Raw genomic sequence first — 23,147 nt, forward strand, 5'->3', positions numbered from 1 at the left:
TTTGATCAACGCCCTTTCGCCACCTCCTTTTGGGACGTCCCTGCACTCCCTGCCTCCTTCTTTCAGGGGGGGGGGGAACACTTCGAAACTTGTTTAGGCAACCTATTATCCGACTTAGTACTTACATGTCCAATTATCCGCACACGGAAAAAATTACACTGCTGATTTAACAATTAAATTGCTAAAAAAAGTGACTGCAATGTTACAACGTAGATTTTACAACAAAAAAATGCTACTATAACCACTGTTGTAAGCTAATTTAACCACGGGGGTGGTTAAAGTAGTATTTTTGTGTTGTGAAATCTACATTGAAACATTGCAGTCACTTTTTTAGCGATTGAATTGTTAAATGAGCAATTTAATTTTTTCCGTGCAACACACCACTGCCTGGACATGATGTGGTGCACTTTATCACTTATCGAAGATCAAAATGTTTGCCTGCTTAATTGAGCTCCGCTTTGAGACGACGCTTTAACTTTAGGCAGAATTAGGATATTTTTCTTAGAGAATGATCGGATCGTGTTTATCGGTGGAAAGTGTCTCAAATATTGTGAAAAACTGTGATGAGAAAGACTATAAGCTTCGCATTGGCTTAAAATTTGACGGGTCGGTTAAACTGTTAACCCGATATACCCGTTATAGTTGTGTTAACTGGTATATTTTTTTGGTGAAATTTACGAGATATATTAAAAAACAAAAATTCCAAAACGCGCACCTCGCTCTCAGTTTCCGGTGTTTTTTGAGCTAGGAAAGGTTAGTTTGGTAATAACGAAATAAAAATGAATAATCGGAAAACACTACCTTTTAAATAGTTTTCTCTTTCAATGACTTAGTTCTAAGAATACACTTTTTTAGCAATGAAACAATTATTTTCATAATGAAGTAGGAAAAAATTATAAACATCGCCGAGTATACGCCGATAACATCCAACAGGAATAACTGGTACCACGGCATTTGAACTGTCAACGGTTTTAAATGATGGGCACCCTCGTGCCTGATAACATATTCTATCCAATAGATAGCTGTGTCTAATGATGACATAGGTTTGTCGTTGAAGACTTTTGAGGCCTTGCTAATGTTCTCCTTAAACCTAAAACAATACACAAGAGAGAATTGTTATTCACAATATTATTGAGTCGATTATAGTTTTGTTAACCACGGTCGATGAAAAACAATACTTTTTTATCAGGAACAATGATACTCACTCACAAACCGATTTATATAAATCAGATTACCTATTTTAATTGAGAGCCAATTTGAACTATTTTTCAGCAGGGTGTAAAACTGAACAATTTTACCCCAGTTGTAAGTGAACAGTTTAGGTAATAAGCTCATCCTTAGGAAAACTGATGTGTTTTTTCATGAAAGAGATTCAGAGGCGAGATTGATAAATTCGCGCACCAAAAATCACATACTCAGTGAGAAAAATGACCAACATTGTGTACGTTTTGATGTGAGATATGGTACATAAAGGAACACGAACTTTTGTTTAATTTTTTTTTTTTTAGATAGTTGGTTTTTCTTTTAGTTAATTTGACCAAATCTTTTGGTCGAAGAACTCTAAAATCATGAAAACCAGCCGCAAACAGCCATTCATGACTGCGGAGCTCCAACATAAACCGGACATTTTCCACTAAGAAGGAGTGGAACATAGTCATAAACGTTAAAAGTGCATGTATTTCTACGTAGATTTTCAAAGCTCTTTCTTGATGAAGCATCGCTTTAGAATTACGTCCAATTTGCAATAGGCCTGTAGACAAGCACTATGCAATTTGTTTGCTCTCCAGAGTCTCGCTAAGAAACAGGGCCGGATTTACGGGGTGGCCACATGGACCGCGCCTCATGGTGGCAAATTTTGCAATTTTTTTTAAGTAGCAATAACGAAAATTCGGATTCAGAAAAAGTATTACAAACGAGAAAAGGTGACAAAATCTCTCATTTACTGAGAGTATATCTCTAATTTTGTCGTCTTTCTGTGATACAATAGACTGCACTTTTAATTAGTCGAGTTAAGATTAAGAGAGAAACCGAACACGGAATTTGGCCTGGAACGGCGCGGTGGCGTAGAGAGCAATGATAACGAGAACTTGAGATGAAAAGGAGAAACGCGCGGCGCGGCGGTCGGCATGTAGCACATATTAGCGCCCACAAGATTGCATGAATACTTCACGCATTACGTCAAAAACAGTGCGGTCGCTGCGGCCAGCAGCGGGCGGCGGCGCGGCGTGAAACGCATAGCGCCTACAAGACTGCATGAATACTTCACGCATTGCGTCAAACACAGTGCGTACAGCAGCGGTCGGCGTGAAACGCATAGCCCATATAAGACAGTAGGAGTACCTCGCGCATTGCGCCAAACACAGTGCGGTCAGCGCGGCGGCGGAAGTTAAAATTGATAAACCACATTTATGTTTGTTCTTTCATACTTATTTCGTTCATTTCATATACAGTGGATATTGCGTATAACGACATCGGTTATAACGACATATCGGTCATAGTGACGCAATCTCTTTGGTCCCGGTCGAAACTCCATTAGATCAATGGATTTAGGTATTGGATAGTGCAAGATCGTTATATGCGATATCCACTGTATATGGAAGGCCTTGTCCACACAGAGAAAGGTTTATGGAACGTAACTTTCGCGCCAAGTTCCGTGAACTTTTGCTAGTAGTGTTGACAGGGCTTTCGCAAAAAATGTGTCCAACTTGAGTAAACGCATCTTATGCACCCCTCCCCCGCTGACACGTTCACTTGATGATTTTTATTGATGTTTCAAAAAAGGGGGCCGCAAAATACAGGCGGCCCATGGGCGGCAAGTAAGTAAATCCGGCCCTGCTAAGAAAACGAATCACACAATCATCAATCTAAAAATAACCCCGAGAAAGATATAAATGGTTAAAATGAACGTTGATTGAATGGCAAAAAACTAATGACATCATTTCGACCGAGTTTATCAGAAAGGAACCAACCCACATTTTCGAAGAAATTGAGTTAAGAATATCTTTGAGTTCCACTATTTTCTTCTGCTATAACTCAAAGTCGAAAAAAAAAAAAAAAAAAAAATTGTGAAAAGAGGGATTATACTTTCTTTTCAACATTGAGTCTCATGGAGGAATGAAACTTCAAAATTCTTTTTCTCAGCCTTAACTTAATGTGTGTTGGTTCCTTTCTGATAAAGTCGGTCCATTCTTAAATCTACTTTCCATTTGATCTGTGTTAAACATATTTCTGAGATCGCGTTCCAGGAGTTGATTTCCAAACTTTCCACCGTGTAAACCATTTTCTTCACAAAAGTTGTTGAAGAGAAAACATTAGACTTTTGTTCTAGCTAAAACCTTGTCAAGTGGCACATGATATCACATTTTAAGTTCTGGTTACGAATGAGATCAATCATTAAGATTAAGAGAGCTGGAGCTGACCTTTTATCCTCGAGGACTGCTCGAATGGCAGAGCGTAACGAGTCCTGCGTTAAATCTCTGAAAGGTACGTGCAGTCCATAACCATAATGTTCTGCATGAGCCAAATTGCTGGGTTGATCGCCAAAAAATGACATTCCTACTATTGGCACAGCGTAGTGAATTGCCTCCATCAAACTGGACACACCCCCATGGGTTAAAAACAGAACGCAGTTGGGATGAGCTGCAAAAAAAGAATCAACGTGGAACTGAAATGTCAGAAATTTTTTTAACACTACTTTAGAAGCATCGACTGTTAGAATAAAAATGAAAAAGGCGTGAAAAAATGCCAATTTGTTCTACTGCAAGTCTTTATCACTTCATTTCTGTAAATTTTAAGAGACATTTTACATGCATTATACAGAAAATTTTAGGTTCTTATATACATGGGTACAGTGCGAAAACCCGAGGTCAGATATCGTCCACATGAGCCTCGCCTTCAATTTTGCCGTATAGGCAACATACCTACGTGCTAAGGAGAAACGCTGTATGAACCTTCAGGCGTTGCCAAATTTCCTCTGGCAAATCACTAGTTTTCAGGAACATTTTTGAATATTTTCCCGCCAATTTCTCAGATAATTTTGTTGTAATCTGATATAAAGTGTCTGATAATTTCAAGGAAAAATATTCAACATTTTCATCAAAAATAAACACTTAATCCAAGAAAATTTGGCAACTATCAAATGCTCATACGGCGTTATTCCTTAGCACGGCAGTATGGTTATGAAGCATTTTGCACTTTTTTGTGTGTCTATAGCATCAATAAGAATTCTTCTTAGAATTGAACAGAATTTTGTTACATAACTTTTCTTTTCTAGTTAATTTACCTAGGACGCTCTTCTGGTCGAACCAATCCCTCGTGTAAACATTTTTCGGAATATCATACGAAGAGGAATTCAATGAGTCTGCTTTCCACAAGATGGTTTGCTTCAACTCCTTGAAAACGGACATATACATGTCAATGGCTTCTTCCCGTAGAGCACTTGCTTTCAAAATCGATCCAAAACTGAAATAGATCACTCCATCCTTTGCATTGTTTATGATTGTATTCAGGTCCTGTAGATAGCATGATAAAACACGGAATCACGGTAATAAAATACATTGAATTTTTTTTCTTTCTTTTTTTTTGGGGGGGGGGAGAGGAGGTGGGTACATATTTAAAAAAAGTTGTTTCTTGTGTTCTTGTTCCTTGGAAGGAGTAACCAGTAATAGAGCAAATTGGGAAAAAGAGGGCAAGGACCTCGCAATCATTTCTGGAATATGCCCGTAAAAATTCGTATACATGTTTTGCATACCAAAGTAAAAAATATATCATGTAATTAGTTAGTTAATCAAATAAGACGATCAGCAACTGTGGCTAGTTTGTGTCAGAAGAGTTCAGGTGAAAAATCGATATCAATATAATAAACTTTTTCTTTCTTTCTTTTCTTTCTTTCTTTCTTTCTAAATGTTTACCAAAAGATGTTAAAGCTTCATTATTTGTTGATGATTTTTGTATTTATATAACAACAAATAGTAAAAAATATGCCAAAAGAAAACTAAATGAAACTCTACGTAACCTCGAAGAATGGTCAGAAGTTACGGGTTTCAAATTTTCAGCAATTAAAACAAAGGGCATTATTTTTACCAGAAGGTATAGAATTCCTAGTTTTAAATTATTCCTTAATGATGCACAAATCCAGTTTTACCCCTCTGTTAATTTTCTCGGCGTGATTTTTGACCGAAAGTTAAATTGGTCCGAGCACATAGTTTCCCTTAAAAATAAATGTATGTCTAGATTAAGAATCCTACAATTTTTATCACACACCTCGTGGGGCGCTGATAAATTCACTATGCTCAATCTTTATCGATCTCTGATTAGATCAAAATTAGATTATGCCTGTTTTATATATGGGACTGCCAGCCCTTCTACCCTCAAAACTTTAGATGCCATTCATAATACAGGTATTCGAATTTCAACAGGTGCTTTTAAGTCAAGTCCATCATCTAGTCTGTGTATAGAAGCTCGTGAGCCTCCCCTGTATTATAGAAGACAATTACTGCTCGCAAAACACCTCGCCAAGATGAAATCGTTTAATACATTTCCTGAAACCTTCAAAGAATTACTTACATTCAAAAACCAATTGTATCTTTCTGTTTTCAGGTTTACTAATTTTAATGATGTGTTAAAATTTAAAAAACCTATTTTCCCTTTTTGGCAGACATTACCTACGGAAAATGTTTTAAATGTTCCGGTTATTGCAAAAGCTAATTTATCTCAAGCTGAAATGAGACAAAACTTTTTCTCAGTCATTGATTCTCATGCTGAGCATAAGCCATTCTATACAGATGGATCTAAAACTGTTAATTCTACTGCATGTGCTTTCAGTTGCGATCTGAACGAAATATACTCTTTTAAATTATCACCAGTCACATCTATTTTTACAGCTGAGGCTCTAGCTATCTCCAAAGCCTTAAATTATGTCCATAATACAAATTGTAAACAATCAATTATTTGTTCAGATTCATATAGTGTATTAAGTGCTTTAGGTAACCCCAATAATCCTCACCCAATCCTTACCCAGATCCAGAATCTAGTCTTCACCCTTCTATCTAAAAAGTTCTCTATATTGGGTTACTGAGTGGCAGCATTTCACCAATGCTAAATGCCCCCCTGCATTGCCTACTTCACCTTCATCCGAAAACTTTCATTTGACTCGACTTCAACAAGTAGTCCAAACTAGACTGAGAATTGGTCACACAAATTTTTCCCATAGCTATTTGATGACCCAATCAAACCGTCCTGCTTGCACTTCTTGTCCAAATTCCCCCTTAACGGTAGATCACGTTCTTATAAGTTGCCCACTTTATAAAGATATCCGAAAACGCTTTTTTCCCTACCCCTTACCCTCTCTTAAAAATTTACTTCTGAATACTCATCCTGTGAAACTTTTTGAATTTATGCGCTCCACTAATCTCAAAATTTAACCTTTCCCTCAACCCTTTTGTATTTTGACTGATATTTCCATGTAAATTTATTATTGTTACTGCCCTCTTTAGAGGTGTAAATGGCCTTAGATGCTAAAGCACCGCTTAAAAATAAAATTATTTTACTACTACTACTACTTTCTTTCTTTCTTTTTTTACTCATTAATTGTAAAATTGTCTACGCTGTTAAAGAAATCATACAAGTCTCATGTAGCAACAGCGGATTTTCGAGTGTTGCTCAAGCTATGGAACTGCCATGGTGTGTCACGAGTGTACCTGGGAAGATAAGTGATCTTATGAATGAGTCAGAAATGGACCGAGCTTATCAGAAAGAAACCAACCCACATTCTCGAAAAAATTGAGTTAGGAATATTTTTGAGTTCAATTAGCCGTTTCTTTTATCCTGCCAAAATCTGAAGGTCAAAAGAAAGAAATTAGTTTGTGAAAAGAGTGGGTAAAGTTTATTTTCTACATTGAGCCTTATGCAGGAATAAAACTTCAAACCACTTTTTCTTAGGTTCAACTTAATGTGGGTTGGTTCCTTTCTGATGAACTCGGTCCAAATAGTGGTTCCTTAGTACAAAATGAGCTCCAATATGAAGTCGTCTTCAATTTTACGCATAGGCAACAAACCCTACGGGTAGCATGAGTGCACCAATCTGTCGATGGAGATCGTCATTTCGAAAAACAAATTTTTCCCGCTCCATAAACTTTGATGAGACCAATATACTGCCGTGCTTTGGAAAACCGCCGTATGAGCCTTCAGGCGTTGCCAAATTTCCGTTGGTAAATCACGAATTTCCGGGAAAATTTGTGAACATTATTCTTCCAATTTTTCAGGTAATTTTGTTCGCAATTTTACCTAAAGTTCTTGAAAATTTCTCAAAAAATATTCATCACTTTCCTCGAAAATAAACATTTTATCGAAGGAAATGTGACAACTCTCGAATGTTCACACGACATCCGTCCTTAGCACGACAGTATAGGTACAGTGCGAAAACTCATCGGCACATATCGTCTACTTGAACTTCGCCTTCAATTTTGGCAGTAGGCAACATACCTACCACAAATCAGTCAGTTAGTTAGTATAATTTTAAGACATTCAGTGTCTCAGGCTATTAACGTCTTTACAGATAATTTTGGAAATGGGAGTATAAACGAAAATTTAGATTTTTAAATTAAGAGAGGTGAAGAGTTTTAGAATTTTGGTGGTAATATTGGGTTCATCGCATGTAAGAGGGTTTGTATTTCTGTTGATTGTAGGGGAGTAGATCTGTGATACTAATATTAGCAGAAGTGCGTCCAAGCATAATCATTACCTTATCCAAAGGTTCGGGCTCTTTGAAATGCTGCCCAGATATCTCCACGACGTTCGGAGGATATAACTTCGCACCGTTCACGGCCAGATTTCCCGTGAGGAGGAACAGCGAGATATTCCTTAGCATGTCTGTGATGCGCGGCAAAGGTCCAGGAAGATAGCTCGCCAAGAGATCATCGTGATGCGGGTAATACCAGTACTCGTTGTACAGCATGATCTTGTATTGAGCTAGTGCATTTTCCATCCTTTCAAAAAGGCTCGTCAGACCCGCATACCCGAGTTGCCATTGTTCAAGGTATGCAACGGCATTCAAGGCTCCCATGTACCTGAGAAAACAGTACTAAATGATTTAGATGCCTGGCTGGATAGAACTCACGGCTACCCTGATTTCTATCTGACTCAGTATATGTCCGGACATGGCGCATACGGAAGCTATTTGGATAAAAGACATCTCACGGATTCTCCTCTGTGCTCCTGCGGAGAATTAGGTACTCCTGAACACACATTTTTTGCTTGTAAATTAAACGAAAAAGATAGGGAGAAATTAGAAAAGGAAATCAATCATCGAATATGTGCAAATAACTTATTACAACTCATGTTAGAGAATAGGAAATACTGGAACCCAGGATACAACTTCATTAAGAATACTTTAGAAGATAAGAATAAAATGTACAATGATAAGATAAACAATATTGTACCAAAGCCACCCCCTCACCCACACCCCGACGTAATGCCAACAGGCGGTTCCGGGGTCTCGATATTATCGATATAGACAAACAGTAGACAATTAAGATAAAATATAAAATTAAGAATCTTCAACTGTATGAATGTATCTTTTAACTATAATAAAGCACTTCTAAAAAAAAAAAAAATGTACCTGAGAATATCAGGATCGTGACCGAAAGAGGAGTACACGATGACAGGAGCTTTGAGGAGGTGCCCGAGGACAATTTGTGCTTCCTGCCCGAAGAATGGCTCCATAAAAACCAGATCGAATTTATTGTCATTGTGAATTAAATCTTGGAAAACTGTAGACTCGAGCATTAGCGGTATATTGGCGTCCGCTCGGTTTTTCCAAAAGTCGATGGGGAACACCTTATTTTCAACAGTCCAATCTACCCATTGTCTCGGTGTAATTGCTGGAAAAAAGAGAAAATCAAATTATCCTTTTTTGCTACAGTAAATGGACCGCGTTAAACAGAAAGGAACCAAGCCACATCAGCTATTGTCAAATTTAATTGGGCGAATTAATTTTTTACATGAAAACGGTTGTGCGGATTTTCGTGCAAATTTCAGTGAATTTTCTCCGTAGTTCGACGCAAATTGCTTAAAAAGTTCAAAGGAATCCGCACAAACGTTCTCTCGTAAAAAATTGACTTGCCCAGTTAAATTTGGCAACAGCTGATGTGGCTTGGTTCCTTTTTGTTAAACGCGGTCCAAATACCATTGTCCTGGAACTTGAGAATGTTTGCGATCGGTTAATTTTTGAGATTGTTAGCCTTTTCAACGAATGAAAAGGGACCGCGTCCAGCACAAAGGAACCAAGCCACATCAGCTATGGCCAAATTTAATTGGGCAATTCACTATTTTACATTAAAACGGTTGTGCGGACTTTTGTGAAAATTTCCGTGGATTTTCTGCATACTATGAAGCGAATTCCTCAAAAGTTTCGAAGAATTCCGCAAACGTTCTCTCAAAAAAAATTAAATTGCCCTCTTAGTAAGTAATTTTAAACAAATGTTTATATTATAGCCTTTTATGTTCAGTGGTGGAGTATTACCTTCTTCGAGTTGTAGGTACTATTATGTAGCTGTCTCATTTTTTCTCGCCTTAAGGAACGTATTGTAAGACTCCATTAAAAATATATTGCTGCACATTCTGCGGTAAATTACTCAATTGTATGATCCTACATCCATACTTTGTCGTCCTCCTCACGAAAGGACATAACTCCATTTCAATGTTGCTAAATTTCTCGCAAATTGCATAGTACACTAGGAAAAAAAAACACATTGGATCTAGAGTCCAGATTCTTAAAAAAATCGACAAGAAAAAGTACTCTTGATTCAATCAGAATCTAGCTTAAACCAAGAACCAAGCCTCTTAATTTAAGCGGATTTCGTTTTGATTCAAGCAAAAATCCGATTGAATCAAGAGTATTTTTTCTTGTCAATGTTTTCAAGAGTCTGGACTCTGGATCCAATGTGTTTTTTTTTTCCAGTGTAACCAGGAGAATCTTAGGAATTTCTAACTAAAAATTTCACGGACTTTCCCTCAGATTTCATGCAAAAATCAGACCCATTTCGGATAAAAATTGCATAGGTGCATTTTTGTAAAATAAATTACTTGTCTGAATCAATTAGGCAACCTTGGAATGGAGTTACGTTTCTTCGTCCGGAGGACGACGATTTATGTTTTCTCCTGATTTATCCGTAGAACCGGCTCAGAGAGGCGCAGACAGAGGCGGATCCAGCAATTTGGCAACACCGAATTCCTCCATTTCAACCAATGCTAAATAATCGATTCTTGTCGGAGCACCCGGCGGCCGGCCCCTCCAAAAATCGATACATTTTCATAGGTTTAAATGAAGGAAATCCGGTGTTGCCAAATTGCTGGATCCGCCAATGGGCGCAGGCCCTCATTTTCTGAAGAAATGCAGGCTCCGTGATCGAGCGGATTTGGAAATTCAGTAGTATTACTTACGGGTCTTTTTGCGGTGACCATCTAACGTGAGCAGAATGTGTTGGAAGTGTGGCGCCTCCTCCTTAGGTGCGTAGGGGCTCACAACAGTCATATTATGGCCGCGGCGGGCCAGGGCAAGAAATATGGGCTCTACTTGAATATAGTGACTCCAATTCGGAGTTGGCAAGAACACCAGGATATTGTAAGCTGAACAGCTGAGAATTGAGGCAAGAGCAAATGCCAACAGCATCAGAGCCCTCATACTTGTAACCTGAAGGAATGGGGAACATCCATGTAACATTAGATAATACGCTCTTTAAAAGATAAGAATAAAAAAATAATAAAAATAAAAAAATAAAATATAAGTAAAAAAATGAAAATAATAAAAAATAAAAGAGCTAAATGATTCGATGGAGCTCTTGCATACCCCATGAATTTTCCATTCAAGTACTTATTTTTCTTCTAGGGCTTCCGCGAGAAACCGGATGATGCCACTGGTACCCGCGCAGTGAAGTAATTGCAGTCAAGAATTCGTTTTTTTTTTTTTTTTTTTTCATTATAAGAGCCTCTCATTTTCTGCTAATGCTGCCGTGTCAAGGAAGAACGCCGTATAAACCTTTGTGCGATGCCAAATTCCTTTCGGCAAAATACGACTTTTCAGAAGAACTTGTGCGAATTTTCAGTTCAATTTTCCAGAGAATTTTCTTCGTAATGTTTTCTAAAGTATCAGAGGATTTCGAGTAGAAGTATTCTCATTTGTATCAAAAATTGATATTTTAAGTTGGGAAATTTGGCAACTCTCGGATTTTCATGCGGCGGTTTTCCTTAGCACGGTAGAATGTAGCATTAACTTAACCATTTCGACAACGCATGGATAACACATCCTACTTCTCGGTTCGAAAATTACGAGATTTCAAATTCCGTCGATTGGTGAAAAAATCACTTTGTTTCTGATTTGAATCCAAACAAAGCTCAAAACATCATTTTCAGATGGTAAAAAAGTACAATGATGTAAGTAGAATATAGGTTTGAACGTCATTCAATATCTTTGTTCTACTCATACCTGATCACCATAAATGTAGTGCTCCGTGTGTTATTTTAGAGTTCAGTCCTGTGTCTGTTTAAATGTCATTTTTGACAGGACATCTTCACTTAAATTTTTTACATCTTATACGTGTCGCTTATAAATATTCAATGATTACATTCCGTACACTCTTTGAGACACTAGCGGTTAAGAAGCTTAAAATTATCAGACACATACGCGGTGTCAAAGTTTCTAATTCAGAACCATTGTGAAATAAATGACCATTTTAGGTCGGAGAGCATGAAGTGTGAGTCGTTTGTGTACCTACCCATACTATCAAGAAGGAGAAAGTTCAACGAATGATGAGAAAATGTAATCATCTTTACATATTATCAATGGTTGACAATTTCTTATTTTCCGGTGATAAATAGGTAATTACTTAATCTGGCATTTCCATTGTCCAACTGAACAATCAGTTTCATCTAAAAATGACTATGAAGATGAAATTAGAGAGCACATTTCTTGATTGCGATATGCTACTGCAGGGTGTTGCAGGGCTAACGAACAGTAATGTATGGCTCGATTCTTCAGTGAAAATCCCTCTTCGGAGTATCACCCCCCCCCCTTCAACAAAAACACGGAAAACACTGATTTAAAAAAAAAAAAAAAAACGGATTAAAACGGAACTAAAATATTTATCAAAACCAAAAATTATTTCATTCTAAAAGTAAAGTATACATCATATCGTAATTTTTGAGGGGAAAAATAAAACTAACACTGATAGGAGGCAAACATAGGGCCGCGAAGCGGCCTATTGATGGCGCGGAGCGCCTTCAGGGGGTTGGACCGCGTAGCGGTCAGGGGGCGTAGCCCCCTAGTATTTGACTATTTGCCTAGGCATTTGACAAAATGCCTAATTTTACTATTTGCCTGCGACATATCGATTGAAGTGTTTGAAAATTTCTTTCCTCCCCCCCCTCCTCTTGGCACCAAGTTTTACGAAAATCCAACGGGCAGGAACCGAGATAGCGTTTTAGGCCACGCCCGCCACCTTGGTTTTTCGAATTTTCGAAATTAGACTAAAAATTCGAATTTAATCGATGGAATGGGAGCCGATGTATCAATTTAGGCTACGTCCGCCGTCTTAAATTTTCAAATTCAGAAAATTCAACTTGAAACGCATTATACCCAAAATCTAAGCTCAGATTCGGCTTCCTCGTGAAAAATCGATGCTACTTCATGTATCATACGTTACCATAGCATAAAGAAAAGAGGGTAATCGTAGGCGTAAAGATTCTATCAAAGCCGGCCGGTATGCGGAAGTAGGCACAGAATTCAAACGTTTGAGCTACGCCGCCAGGCGCCAGCGCCAAGCAGTTGGTTCGTCCGTTTCCGAGAAAACAAACTTCTTCTTACTCATCAGCTGACCCACTCCGAATCACCCATGTTGCCACGTCGGACTGATATGTTAGAATCTACACGCCTACGTTATTCTCTTTCCTTCATGATATGGTGAGATATGATACATGACATTGCATCGATTTTTCACGAGGAAGGCGAATCTGAGCTTAGATTTTGGATATTATGCGTTTTAAGTCAAATTTTCTTTTATCTATTTTAAGTCACTCAGGAAAATTTGCGGAAACTCATTAGAATAACGGTGTGTATTCTTTTAAAAACATTGATCAAAAATAAAACATTGACGGTATTTGAATCCATTAATCTCCGAGATAACTTGAACACGGTTGTTCTACGACTTATTACGTATGTTGTTTTCTTCCGCATTCGTTGTCGGCAGCGTAGCGGCCAAAGGCCCCTGGTACTAATAATAGTTTTCAAAATCAATTTTTTTCTACATTCAAAATTCCAAGGAAATGGCAGAAATTTATCAATTGTTACTAATGTTTTAACAATGTTTCTTGTCAATTGTATGCTGTCGTTAAGCTAAACATCCCAGGTTTACCAGTAGGCTAGGCATGCACTATATTTAACACCATGTCAAGGCTTCAGTACTTTAGAGGGGTAATGTTTTTATTTTCTATTCTACATAATCTCACTTGTTCAAGTAAGTAGCCTGGGCTTATTTGTCCAATGCTAGAAGCACTTTAGCCAATCATAAAAATAATCCTAGTTTGAAAATTTTGAATTGATTCTCGACATGAAAAGAAAAAAAGAAAAAATAGATAAATAAAATGCGGTTATAAATAACAACGAAGAGATATATAATGAAGTATAAAAATTAAAATGAATAGACTGAATTAAAGTAAAAAAATAAAAAATTGCAAGAAATAAAATAAAGTAAGTAACGGTAAAATACAGGGAAGAAATAAAGAATAAATAATCAAAGAAAAATAATATTAAGTAAAGAAAAAACGATAAAGTAAAACATTAAAATTAAGTAAAGAAACAAAGGAAAAAAATTAAAATAAAGTAAATAAATAAAAAAGAAATAATCAAAGAAAAATTATATTACGTAAAGAAAAAAAATAAAGTAAAAAATTTAAAATGAAGTAACGAAATAAAATAAAGTAAAAAACTGAAATAACGTTAAAAAATAAAATGAAATACAAAAATTAGAAAGTTGAATGAACCAATCTAAGTATGTAGATTGAATATCCTGGTTTTCCGTTCAAATCGAAGCTATGTACAGGTTTTTCGGTCATGATTCTCATCATACTGTATAGCTCAATCGTTAGGGTCTTCGGCTAGGGTTAGATAGGTCCCAGGTTCAATCCCCGCGGTAGGCAAAAAAATTTGATAGGTCGGATACGACTACAGCACCTCACAATAAGTACTGTAGTCTCATTTTACTCGATTTCGAAATTTATTTACGCGATTAACCCTTTTCCACCATCCCCTAGCTGCGAACCCCGACATTGCACACCTTTGTATTCAATTTTTTTAGCTGTACGTTTCACAAGAAAATACTCCTCTTTATGGCTAAAAACACAAAATATTAGGTTCTCCTTGCTTTCATGATTGATACACTAAACATCCGGATGGGTCAGTTTACCATCTTTGAAGGTCTATCTCAGCAACGTTGTGAGGGACGTCTACGGAGGACGGCGCGCCCGCCCAGCAGTGTTGGTGCGAATTACCATCTTTGTTGTCAACGCCTACCTGATCGCGGTTTGAGGTTTCTAACCATCATACATTTGTGCTCGTAGCAAAATTGTTCTCAGGGGTCGAATCTGGGAATCCAAGATGGTAAATGTCACCTACTATCTGGCTATAAGCACCAAAGATTTTTTTCCGTGAACAACGCCTTCCCCATAAGCTGCGACTTTCCACATAAAAAAAAAAAATTCCTTACTTTACTTTTAATTTTACCCAAATTTACTTTCCCTTCAACCATACCTATGAACTAGATTCTACTGATTTTTCATTTCCCTTCTGGGCTATGTGAAACCCTGGATCTTGCAAGAGAGGGGCCGGGCGGAGCCAGTTACAGCTTGGCTATTCGCCGTAAAGAATGGCATTACCATCATACTTAAATTTTTAAATTTTCTTTGAAGCAATGTAATCAACTCTTCAATTAAACACAGTCCACCATAATTTTGAGAAAATCCTCCGTTTTCGCTCTAAAAGTCAGGATCCTACTTTTAATTCGAGAAAAACGGGATGGAAACAACTATAGATAAACTTCTTTCGGTTGTAGGACGAGAAAAAGTTCAGATCTTCTATAGAAAGTTTATTTTGAAACAAGCTGCAACTAAAAAGTACTGCTCGTTTATTTCTAAAAAATGGTTTTTAAGGTATCGCGTATCTATTGCTCTTCCCAGTTTTTTTTTCCATTTTAAAATGAAAACATCAGCGCGCATTTCGTTTTACAAAAGCATGCGTTCAAAATTCATGATGCCTTTTTTAGTATGAATTAATATGAGCAGCAACTTCTAATCTCAGCATTTATGGCGCTCCTCAATGTTATAGTTCCTCAACATCAAAAACCATGTTCTCTTATTCACTCTGACGCTCCGTGCTCACTTCTCTTTAAAAAAAAAAAAAAAAAAAAAAAAAAAAAAAAAAAAAAAAAAAAAAAAACCGCCTCTTTTTCAAAACAAACGAGTTAATTCTGCCACATTAAAATGCAATTTTCCGAGTAGTAAGAATGCAATGATTAATCTTCAAATGATGCTCAGGAATTAAAAGCCAACAAAATTATGCCCAAATACTAAGTGTCGCAACATTTTGTCCCGACTGGGAAAATGTTGTGGTGCTCTGCTACATTGGACGAAGGAGAACATACAATTTCTTGAACAATGACTTAACAAAAAAAATATTTTATTGGTTCTTTGGTTTTAAGGGTTTCCTTCCAATGACACGTTTTCGACATAAAAATAGGACTAGTTTCACAAAAAGGTAAACCACCACAAAAATGATGGCAGCACATATTACAAAAACATCTAAAAAGAATAGCTGATACCACGGCATATGAACCGTTAGAGGTTTCAAGTGATGAGCGCCCTCATGCCGTATAACATATTCTATCCAATAGATAGCTGTATCCAGAGATGACATTGGCTTGTCGGTGAAAACTTTCGAAGCTTTGCCGATGTTTTCTTTAAATCTGGAATAAACACGAAAATTAACCAATTGACTGCTGAAATATTTTCGATTAAGAAGTCTCGCTTACAAAAGACAAATCGATCTGTTCAAAGGGGGAAAAACGAACGAACTCGTTAATTGTCTCAATGTAGGGTATTGAATAAATAGTATTTTTTACGATCAAATTGTTTAAGAGTCTGGACTCTGGGTCCAAGAAACTAATTTTTCCAGTGTGCGTATTTTTAGAGAAATGTTTCAATATGATTCTTAGCGAAACCTACAAAATTGAATAAAATTGAACGAAAGTACATCATTTACTCACCTCGAATCACCCAATACCGTATTAATTGCCCAGGTCAAAGATTCCCGCGTTATATTCAGGTACGCTAATTGCAGACCGTAACCAAGGTATTCTGCGTTCACCATATTATTTTTTTGATCTCCATAGAACGGCGTTCCTATAACCGGCACGGCGTAGCGTATAGCTTCCATCGTACTTGACACACCACCATGGGTCATAAACAAAACGCAGTTTGGATGAGCTGCGGGAAAAATGCAAAATGTTAATAGTTTTATGGTTCGTAAATTGTAACATGCCGTTCATGGAAAAAATAAAAAAATCTACTCGAGTCAAAGTGCGTGCTAAAAACTGTTGGCATGGTCTACAATTGATTTTGGTAAGCTCGATCGATAAGAATAACTTATTGATTACGAGAAATAGATAAAATAGACCAGGAAAATTAATGGTGCGAATGAAATTTTAGTGAGATTTTCGATACACATTGCTTGAATTTTGAGCATTTTCAGAATCTAAGGTCCGCAAGATGAGTGAGTATTCATAGGTAATCTTCGGGTAGGCTGCATAAGGCGACCAGAGGCTTGAAAGAATTCTGGTTTAAGTGATGCTCTACCTATGTGCTAGCATTTGCTCCAGTTTGCATGGCTTACACTACGCGGAGTCCAAGAATAGCCGGCGCGCCTTCACTCTCTCACTTATGCAATATTAGCATCAGTCGAGCTGAAATTGTTGCATTCTAAAGTTTCTCTTACCTGCGTTTGCTCTTTTGCCAAAATTGAATTGAGGGTGTCACATTCTATCTCAGCCAATCGCAAATAGCCGCGAGATTTATTTTCCACTGAATCATCCATTAATGAATATATTCATCCATTTAATCTTTTATATTTTAGAGGATGCAAAATCACATGGAAAGAAAGATATTTTGTACACTAAATCATCGGCTGATTTTAAATTTCTTCCTTTTTATTATTATTATTATTATTATTTTTGTTTGTTTATTTTCGTTATCGCCGTGAAAGTATGGCGGAGGAACTATGAGTGAATTCCTGTTGATTTTTCAGCCGAAGTTAAGGAGGAAATTGCATTTGGAATTTTAAAAAATTCATATGACTTTCAGACACGGATGACTTTAAAGTAAAATACCGTGGCAAACACTTGGTATTATCAAGATTAAAAAATACTGCAAACGCAGAGGAATGATAGCCTGATGTATAGAAAAAACCTGAATGTGAGTTTACCTAAAACACTCTTCTGGTCGAACCAACTTCTTATGTGGACGTTTTCAGGAATATTAAAGTTGGAGGAATTAAGGTAACTAGAGTCTGCTTTCCATAGAATCGTCTGTGGTAACTCTTTGAAAGCAGATAAATAAGCGTGTAAAATCTCCTTTCGGACTAGATTCGTTGTCAACAGAGATCCGTAAGAGAAGAATATCACACCATCCTTTGCCTTATTCATTATTCTTTCCAGATCCTAGAAGCAGAAAATGGGAGGAAAATGCATTAATGTAAATCGTGTAAGAATGTAGCTCACAAGCTACCGAGACTAGTATCTATTTCTGTAAGTGTGAATTCCAAGAATTTTTCATCGTTTCATCGTTTCAAAATGAAAAACTGGGAACTAGTAAGGTATAACTACTAAGGTGAACTGGGGAGCTAAGGAAAGTAAGGGGCGAAAAGTAAAATTCGAAATACCCGCCGATGAAAAATGGCGGAAATTTCAAATTCAGCAGAAAATTGAATTCAACAAGAGATGTTGAATTTTAGTTTGTTTCTACGTTATACCCCGCATAATTCGATTTTGGAATAGACAGACGGGAACGTAACAGACGGGAGAACTGGAGCAGTCTATAAAAAAGTGGAACGAAGATACGCCCCTTTCCTATAGACCAATCAAAAACGACGAAACGTCTGTTCTACCCATTTGTTTCGTTTCAGTCTTGCGGGAAGTTTAAAATTTAATGCCGATTTTCGTATTCGACGCTTTTTGGTTGAAAAGCTCCCAACCAGAGGGATAGAGTACCTATATTGAGAGAGTATGGCCACTGAGCCCCATGGAGAGGCTTAGGACCCAAAAATGGCGGTGCTTTGTTTTGGTTTTTGTGGATGGGAGGGGGGTCATTGCCAACTTTTGACGGTTATCACCAACCGCACTTGCTGCCAACCTTACTACATCTACGATAATTTTTCTCAAAAATTGCACATGATTAGCCTTAAAAATATGTAAAGATGTCGCAATAGTGCATTTGGGTAAATTTCTCGTTACGATAAGCAAAGAAAACTACATTTTGAGTCATTTTGCATTACATTAATTTATGGCGTCCGCCATTTTTGGGTCCCAAGGGCTCCATTCAGCCTAAGATGGCTGAGCCAATCAGAGGTGGTAACCTCAGTGGCCATACTCTCTCAATATAGGTACTCTACAGAGGGAGATTGATGCTGCTCTATTTAGGTTGTCACCACGGGCTGCGAAGGGAGTGAGGCGCTTATCGGGGGTTGGGCCGCGTAGCGGTCAGGGGGCACACCCCCTGGACCCTTCTATCTCTGTAACCGATTCATTTATGGTGCATTATCAATCTAAATTACCTTATCCAAAGGCTCCGGTTCTTTCATATGAATGCCAGATATCTCGATCACATTCGGTGGGAACAGTTTAGCACCATCGACTGCAGTATTAGCGGTGAGGATGAAAAGCGAAACATTCCTCAGCATGTCCGTGACACGGGGCAAAGGCCCGGGAAGATGCTTGGCCAGCAGAGCGTCGTGGTCAGGGAAGTACCAATACTCGTTGAACAGCATCACAGCAAAACTGATCAAAGCATTATCCAGCCTCTCAAGGAGACTCGAAGGGTGAACGGTCGGGTAAGAAGAATCCTTCCATGGTAAATACGCAACTGCGTTCATGGCACCGGAGTAACGGAGGATTTCCGTATCGTACCCGTAAGAGGAATACGTGACGACGGGGGCGTTGAAAATGTGTCCGAGGACGACCAAAGCCTCTTGCCCGAAGAACAGCTCCGTGAAGATGAGGTCGAATTTGTTGTCGCCATTGTATAAGTCTTGGAAGACAGAGGACTCGAGTAGTTTCGGTATTCTAGCGTCGGCCATTTTCTTCCAAAGGCTGATCGAGAAAATCGCGTGCCATTGTTCAAACGAGTGCTCCATCCAATTTGTGTTGGCTGAAAAAATTATATTGAAAAATTATCCGCCTCGTACTCCTGGAAAGTTATCAGGTGTTTGGTCGAATTAAATGTCAAACATACACCGAAAAAAATAATATGCTGCTTTAGCATCTAGGATGTCAAAAATGTGTCTGGTGATCCCAAGATGTTGCCTTTACTGCCCCCGCAGTTAATTTTACATCCTGTGAATGCAAATGCAACTGCGGGGGCAGTAAAGGCAGCATCTTGGGATCACCAGACACATTTTTGACATCCTAGATGCTAAAACAGCATATTATTTTTTTCGGTGTACAGTCGCATACGAGAATTCTGGCTTTTCTTTGATATTGAAATTCATGGCAACATAAACAAAAATCAGATTCAGAGAAAACATTACAAACGAGAAAAGGCGACAAAATCTCTCATTTCCTGAGCGTATAGTAATTTCTAATTTTGGCGTCTTTCGGTGGTACAAGAGACAGCACCTTCAATGAGTCGAGTTAAGAAAGAAACCAATCACGCGATTTGGTCTGGAGCGGCGCAGTGCAGAAGCAGTGATGACGAGGACTTGAGATGAAAGTCCTTGGCGCGACGGTCGACATGTAACACATATTAGCGCCTACAAGACTGGATGAATACTTCACGCATTGCGCCAAACACAGTGCGGTTAGCTCGGCGCGGCGGCGCATAGTGGATCGAGTCAATTAGAAAGGTCGGACATGAAATTTTTGACTAAAACTGCAAATTTTGATGTTTATTTCGTCACATTTTAAACTTTAGTGGGTGGTCTCGAAGATAAACTTTACGAGGGAACCAATGAAACCACTTTTAGATCCTCAAAGTTTTTTATAAACGGAGTTATAAGCGTATGAAGTTTCCGAATTTTGTCCGACATCTCCTATTGACTCGATCCAACGTGCGGCGGAAGTTAAAATTATTAAACCACATTTATGTTTGTTCTTTTATATTTTTTGTTGTTGTTGATTTCTTATAAATGGAAGGCCTTGTACACACAGAGATAGGTCTATGGAGCTTGACTTTCGCGCCAAGTTCCGTGAACTTTTGCTAGTAGTGTTGACACAGCATTCGCAAAAATGTGCCCGACACGAGTAAGCGCGTCTTATGCACCCCTCCCCTTCCGGCACGTTCACTTGATGATTTTTATTGATGTTTCAAAACGAATGAGAAGGGGGCGGCAACGGCAAGGAGGTAAATCCGGCCCCGATCTGTAGATAATTTTCTCAAAATAAAAATTAAGAAACAAAATTGAATGAAAACCAGAATTTCCTCCGTTTCGGATACTTACGGATGATTTCATCGAAGTCGATCATCTCCAAAGGAAAATGACGGATATTGGGATTCTTATTTTTTGGTGGAAATGGGCTCACGATGGTGAGGTTATGACCCCGATTAGCGAGAGCATGGAAGATGGGCTCCACCTGGAAATAATGACTCCAAATTTTGTTCGGTAAGAATACGAGGATATTATGAGCTGAGCCGCTAATCGCAAAACAAACAACTGTCAACACGATTGAAAACTGCATGGCTCGACCAAGAGGAGAGTATCACGTGGTGCCGTAGCTATGTTGCGAGTGCCTTTGAAAATCGGCCGACCTGAGTACAAAATAATAAATTCAGTCAGCAATGTACCTATCATAATAATGTACATCGACGGTGAAACTGCCAAACCACGTATCTCGTTTGCGGTGTCTAAAATCTACGCTCGCATTTTATTTTTTTGAAGTAGACCAAATCAATATCATATATTCCTTGAAATTTTCACGGAATTTTCTCTCGCACAAGAGGAAAAATCACAGAAATTTTCAAGGACTGGATGTTAGGTAGTTTTTCATTTAAAAAATGAAGTATGACAGGAAGTCTGCGACGTCGCAAACCGAGATACGTGGTTTGATAGTTTCACCGTCGATATATGGACCGAGTATATCAGAAGGGAACCAACCCACATTTCCCAAAATAATCGTGTTAAGAACATTTTTGAGAGGCAATAAAAATGTCTACTCCTTCTTCAGGAAAAACCATTTGATTTTTTAAAGGCTGAAAGCAATAGTTTCTGAAAAACACTTACCGAATTAATAAAAATTGATTTCACACTACGCAGACACGCACTCAAACGGCAATAAAAAAGATTAATTGAGACCGCAAAAACCACGTTTTTTTTTTTAATAAGTCAAAAGTAAATACACAAATTCGCTGAGGAGAACGATTTAGTAACAAAGAATACTTAATTGCATTTAAAGCTTCAGCTTAATAGTTCAATAAACACACCGTGCGATGCCGCAATCCACGAGCTGAATGTGGCTTGAATGTGGAAGTCATCAGCCCGATGCCTGCATTCAGCAACGATTCTCAGCGACCATCGTATAATGTCGGATTTGTCTGAACGATTCGAATAAATTTGATACACATTTAAGTGAAAACAACTCGCATTAGTGAAATTTCAGCCGTTGAGCGCTGACTTGACTGCCACATTCAGCTGCCAAATTCAGCGCGTGACTGCGGCATGGCGCTCGAGAGTCGATTACATAAGTAAGTGACCCACTACTCTGAATGGCCCTAGTCTGCCTTATTTTATCTTCAATTCCATTCACACTTTTGTTTTATCTCACCCATATGAATGAATTTGTTTCTACCCATTTTTTAGTGTATTTTCCGAAGGAAATACACTATTGCGTTCTCCCCTGATGTCAGAACTGGACCAAAGACCATGTAATGAGCATCGATCATGGGTCGTAGATTACGAATATGCATGCCGTTTGAATTCATGTTTATATATATATATATATATATATATATATATGCTTATTTATGTATGTATTTCCGACTCATCGTGGTTTTTCCGATTTTCGCTTGGTTATATTTCCCTCATTTTAAAACATTTCCGGATGAAACTTTTTGCGATGTAAAGTAGAGAAACAGGACTACCCTTCTGCGAAAAAAAAACGGAGATCGAAGTATTACATTTCGAATGGTGGGGGCGAGAAGTGGGGGGAGGTTCAATTTTGTGGGCGCGATAACTCGCGCAAATTAAAAGCTTTCCCCCCGAAATTTTTACAGAAGGAAGATCTTACTTAGTTCTAGGCTGGTATTGAATCTGAGCGAAATCGGTCGAGCCGTTTAAAAATGGCGAGCTTTGAAAGTTTTAGGCGGGGGGTGTGCGGCAAAAGGAGGGAAGCCGCACAGTGGGTCACGAACTGAAAATTGGTGGACAAGACGGCAATGTTGTCACACAGTGGGTCACGAACTGAAAATTGGTGGACAAGACGGCAATGTTGTCGCACAGTGGGTCACGAACTGAAAATTGGTGGACAAGACGGCAACGTTGTCGCACAGTGGGTCACGAACTGAAAATTGGTGGACAAGACGGCAATGTTGTCACACAGTGGGTCACGAACTGAAAATTGGTGGACAAGACGGCAACGTTGTCGCACAGTGGGTCACGAACTGAAAATTGGTGGACAAGACGGCAACGTTGTCACACAGTGGGTCACGAACTGAGAAGTGGTGGATAAGACGGCAATGTTGTCGTACAATGGGTCACGAACTGATGAACTGATGGCTATATTGCCGCACAGTGGGTTAAAGACTGATAATTGGTGGACAAAACAGCAATGTTGTCGCACAGTGGGTTATGGAGATTCATCCATCGTCATTCAAGCTTGCCACAGCGTTTGTTGACATTT

At 38.3% G+C, this 23,147-nt stretch overlaps 1 protein-coding gene across 9 annotated transcripts in view; it reads right to left on the reverse strand.

Annotated features, from left to right (window-relative positions):
• Positions 1 to 801: 801 nt before the first annotated feature.
• Positions 802 to 23,147, reverse strand: part of LOC109032402 (UDP-glucosyltransferase 2) — a 38,862-nt gene continuing 16,516 nt past the window's right edge. For 3 of the 9 annotated variants that reach the window (XM_072305469.1, XM_072305473.1, XM_072305468.1), the window contains 6 exons: positions 10,441 to 10,690; positions 8,618 to 8,879; positions 7,742 to 8,066; positions 4,283 to 4,511; positions 3,420 to 3,639; positions 802 to 1,090 (listed from right to left, as the gene is read on the reverse strand). In XM_072305469.1, coding sequence (XP_072161570.1) covers positions 805 to 1,090; positions 3,420 to 3,639; positions 4,283 to 4,511; positions 7,742 to 8,066; positions 8,618 to 8,879; positions 10,441 to 10,690 — 1,572 coding nt within the window. In that variant the 3' untranslated portion in view covers positions 802 to 804. Of the gene's footprint in view, positions 1,091 to 3,419; positions 3,640 to 4,282; positions 4,512 to 7,741; positions 8,067 to 8,617; positions 8,880 to 10,440; positions 10,691 to 15,707; positions 16,011 to 16,310; positions 16,531 to 17,524; positions 17,760 to 18,871; positions 19,465 to 20,752; positions 21,061 to 21,532; positions 22,002 to 23,147 lie in introns of those variants that run through there. The other 6 variants (XM_019044509.2, XM_019044506.2, XM_019044507.2 and 3 more) reach the window with 4 other exon arrangements.

Source organism: Bemisia tabaci, chromosome 10 (assembly GCF_918797505.1).
Source record: "Bemisia tabaci chromosome 10, PGI_BMITA_v3".
Classification (NCBI taxonomy): domain Eukaryota; kingdom Metazoa; phylum Arthropoda; class Insecta; order Hemiptera; family Aleyrodidae; genus Bemisia; species Bemisia tabaci.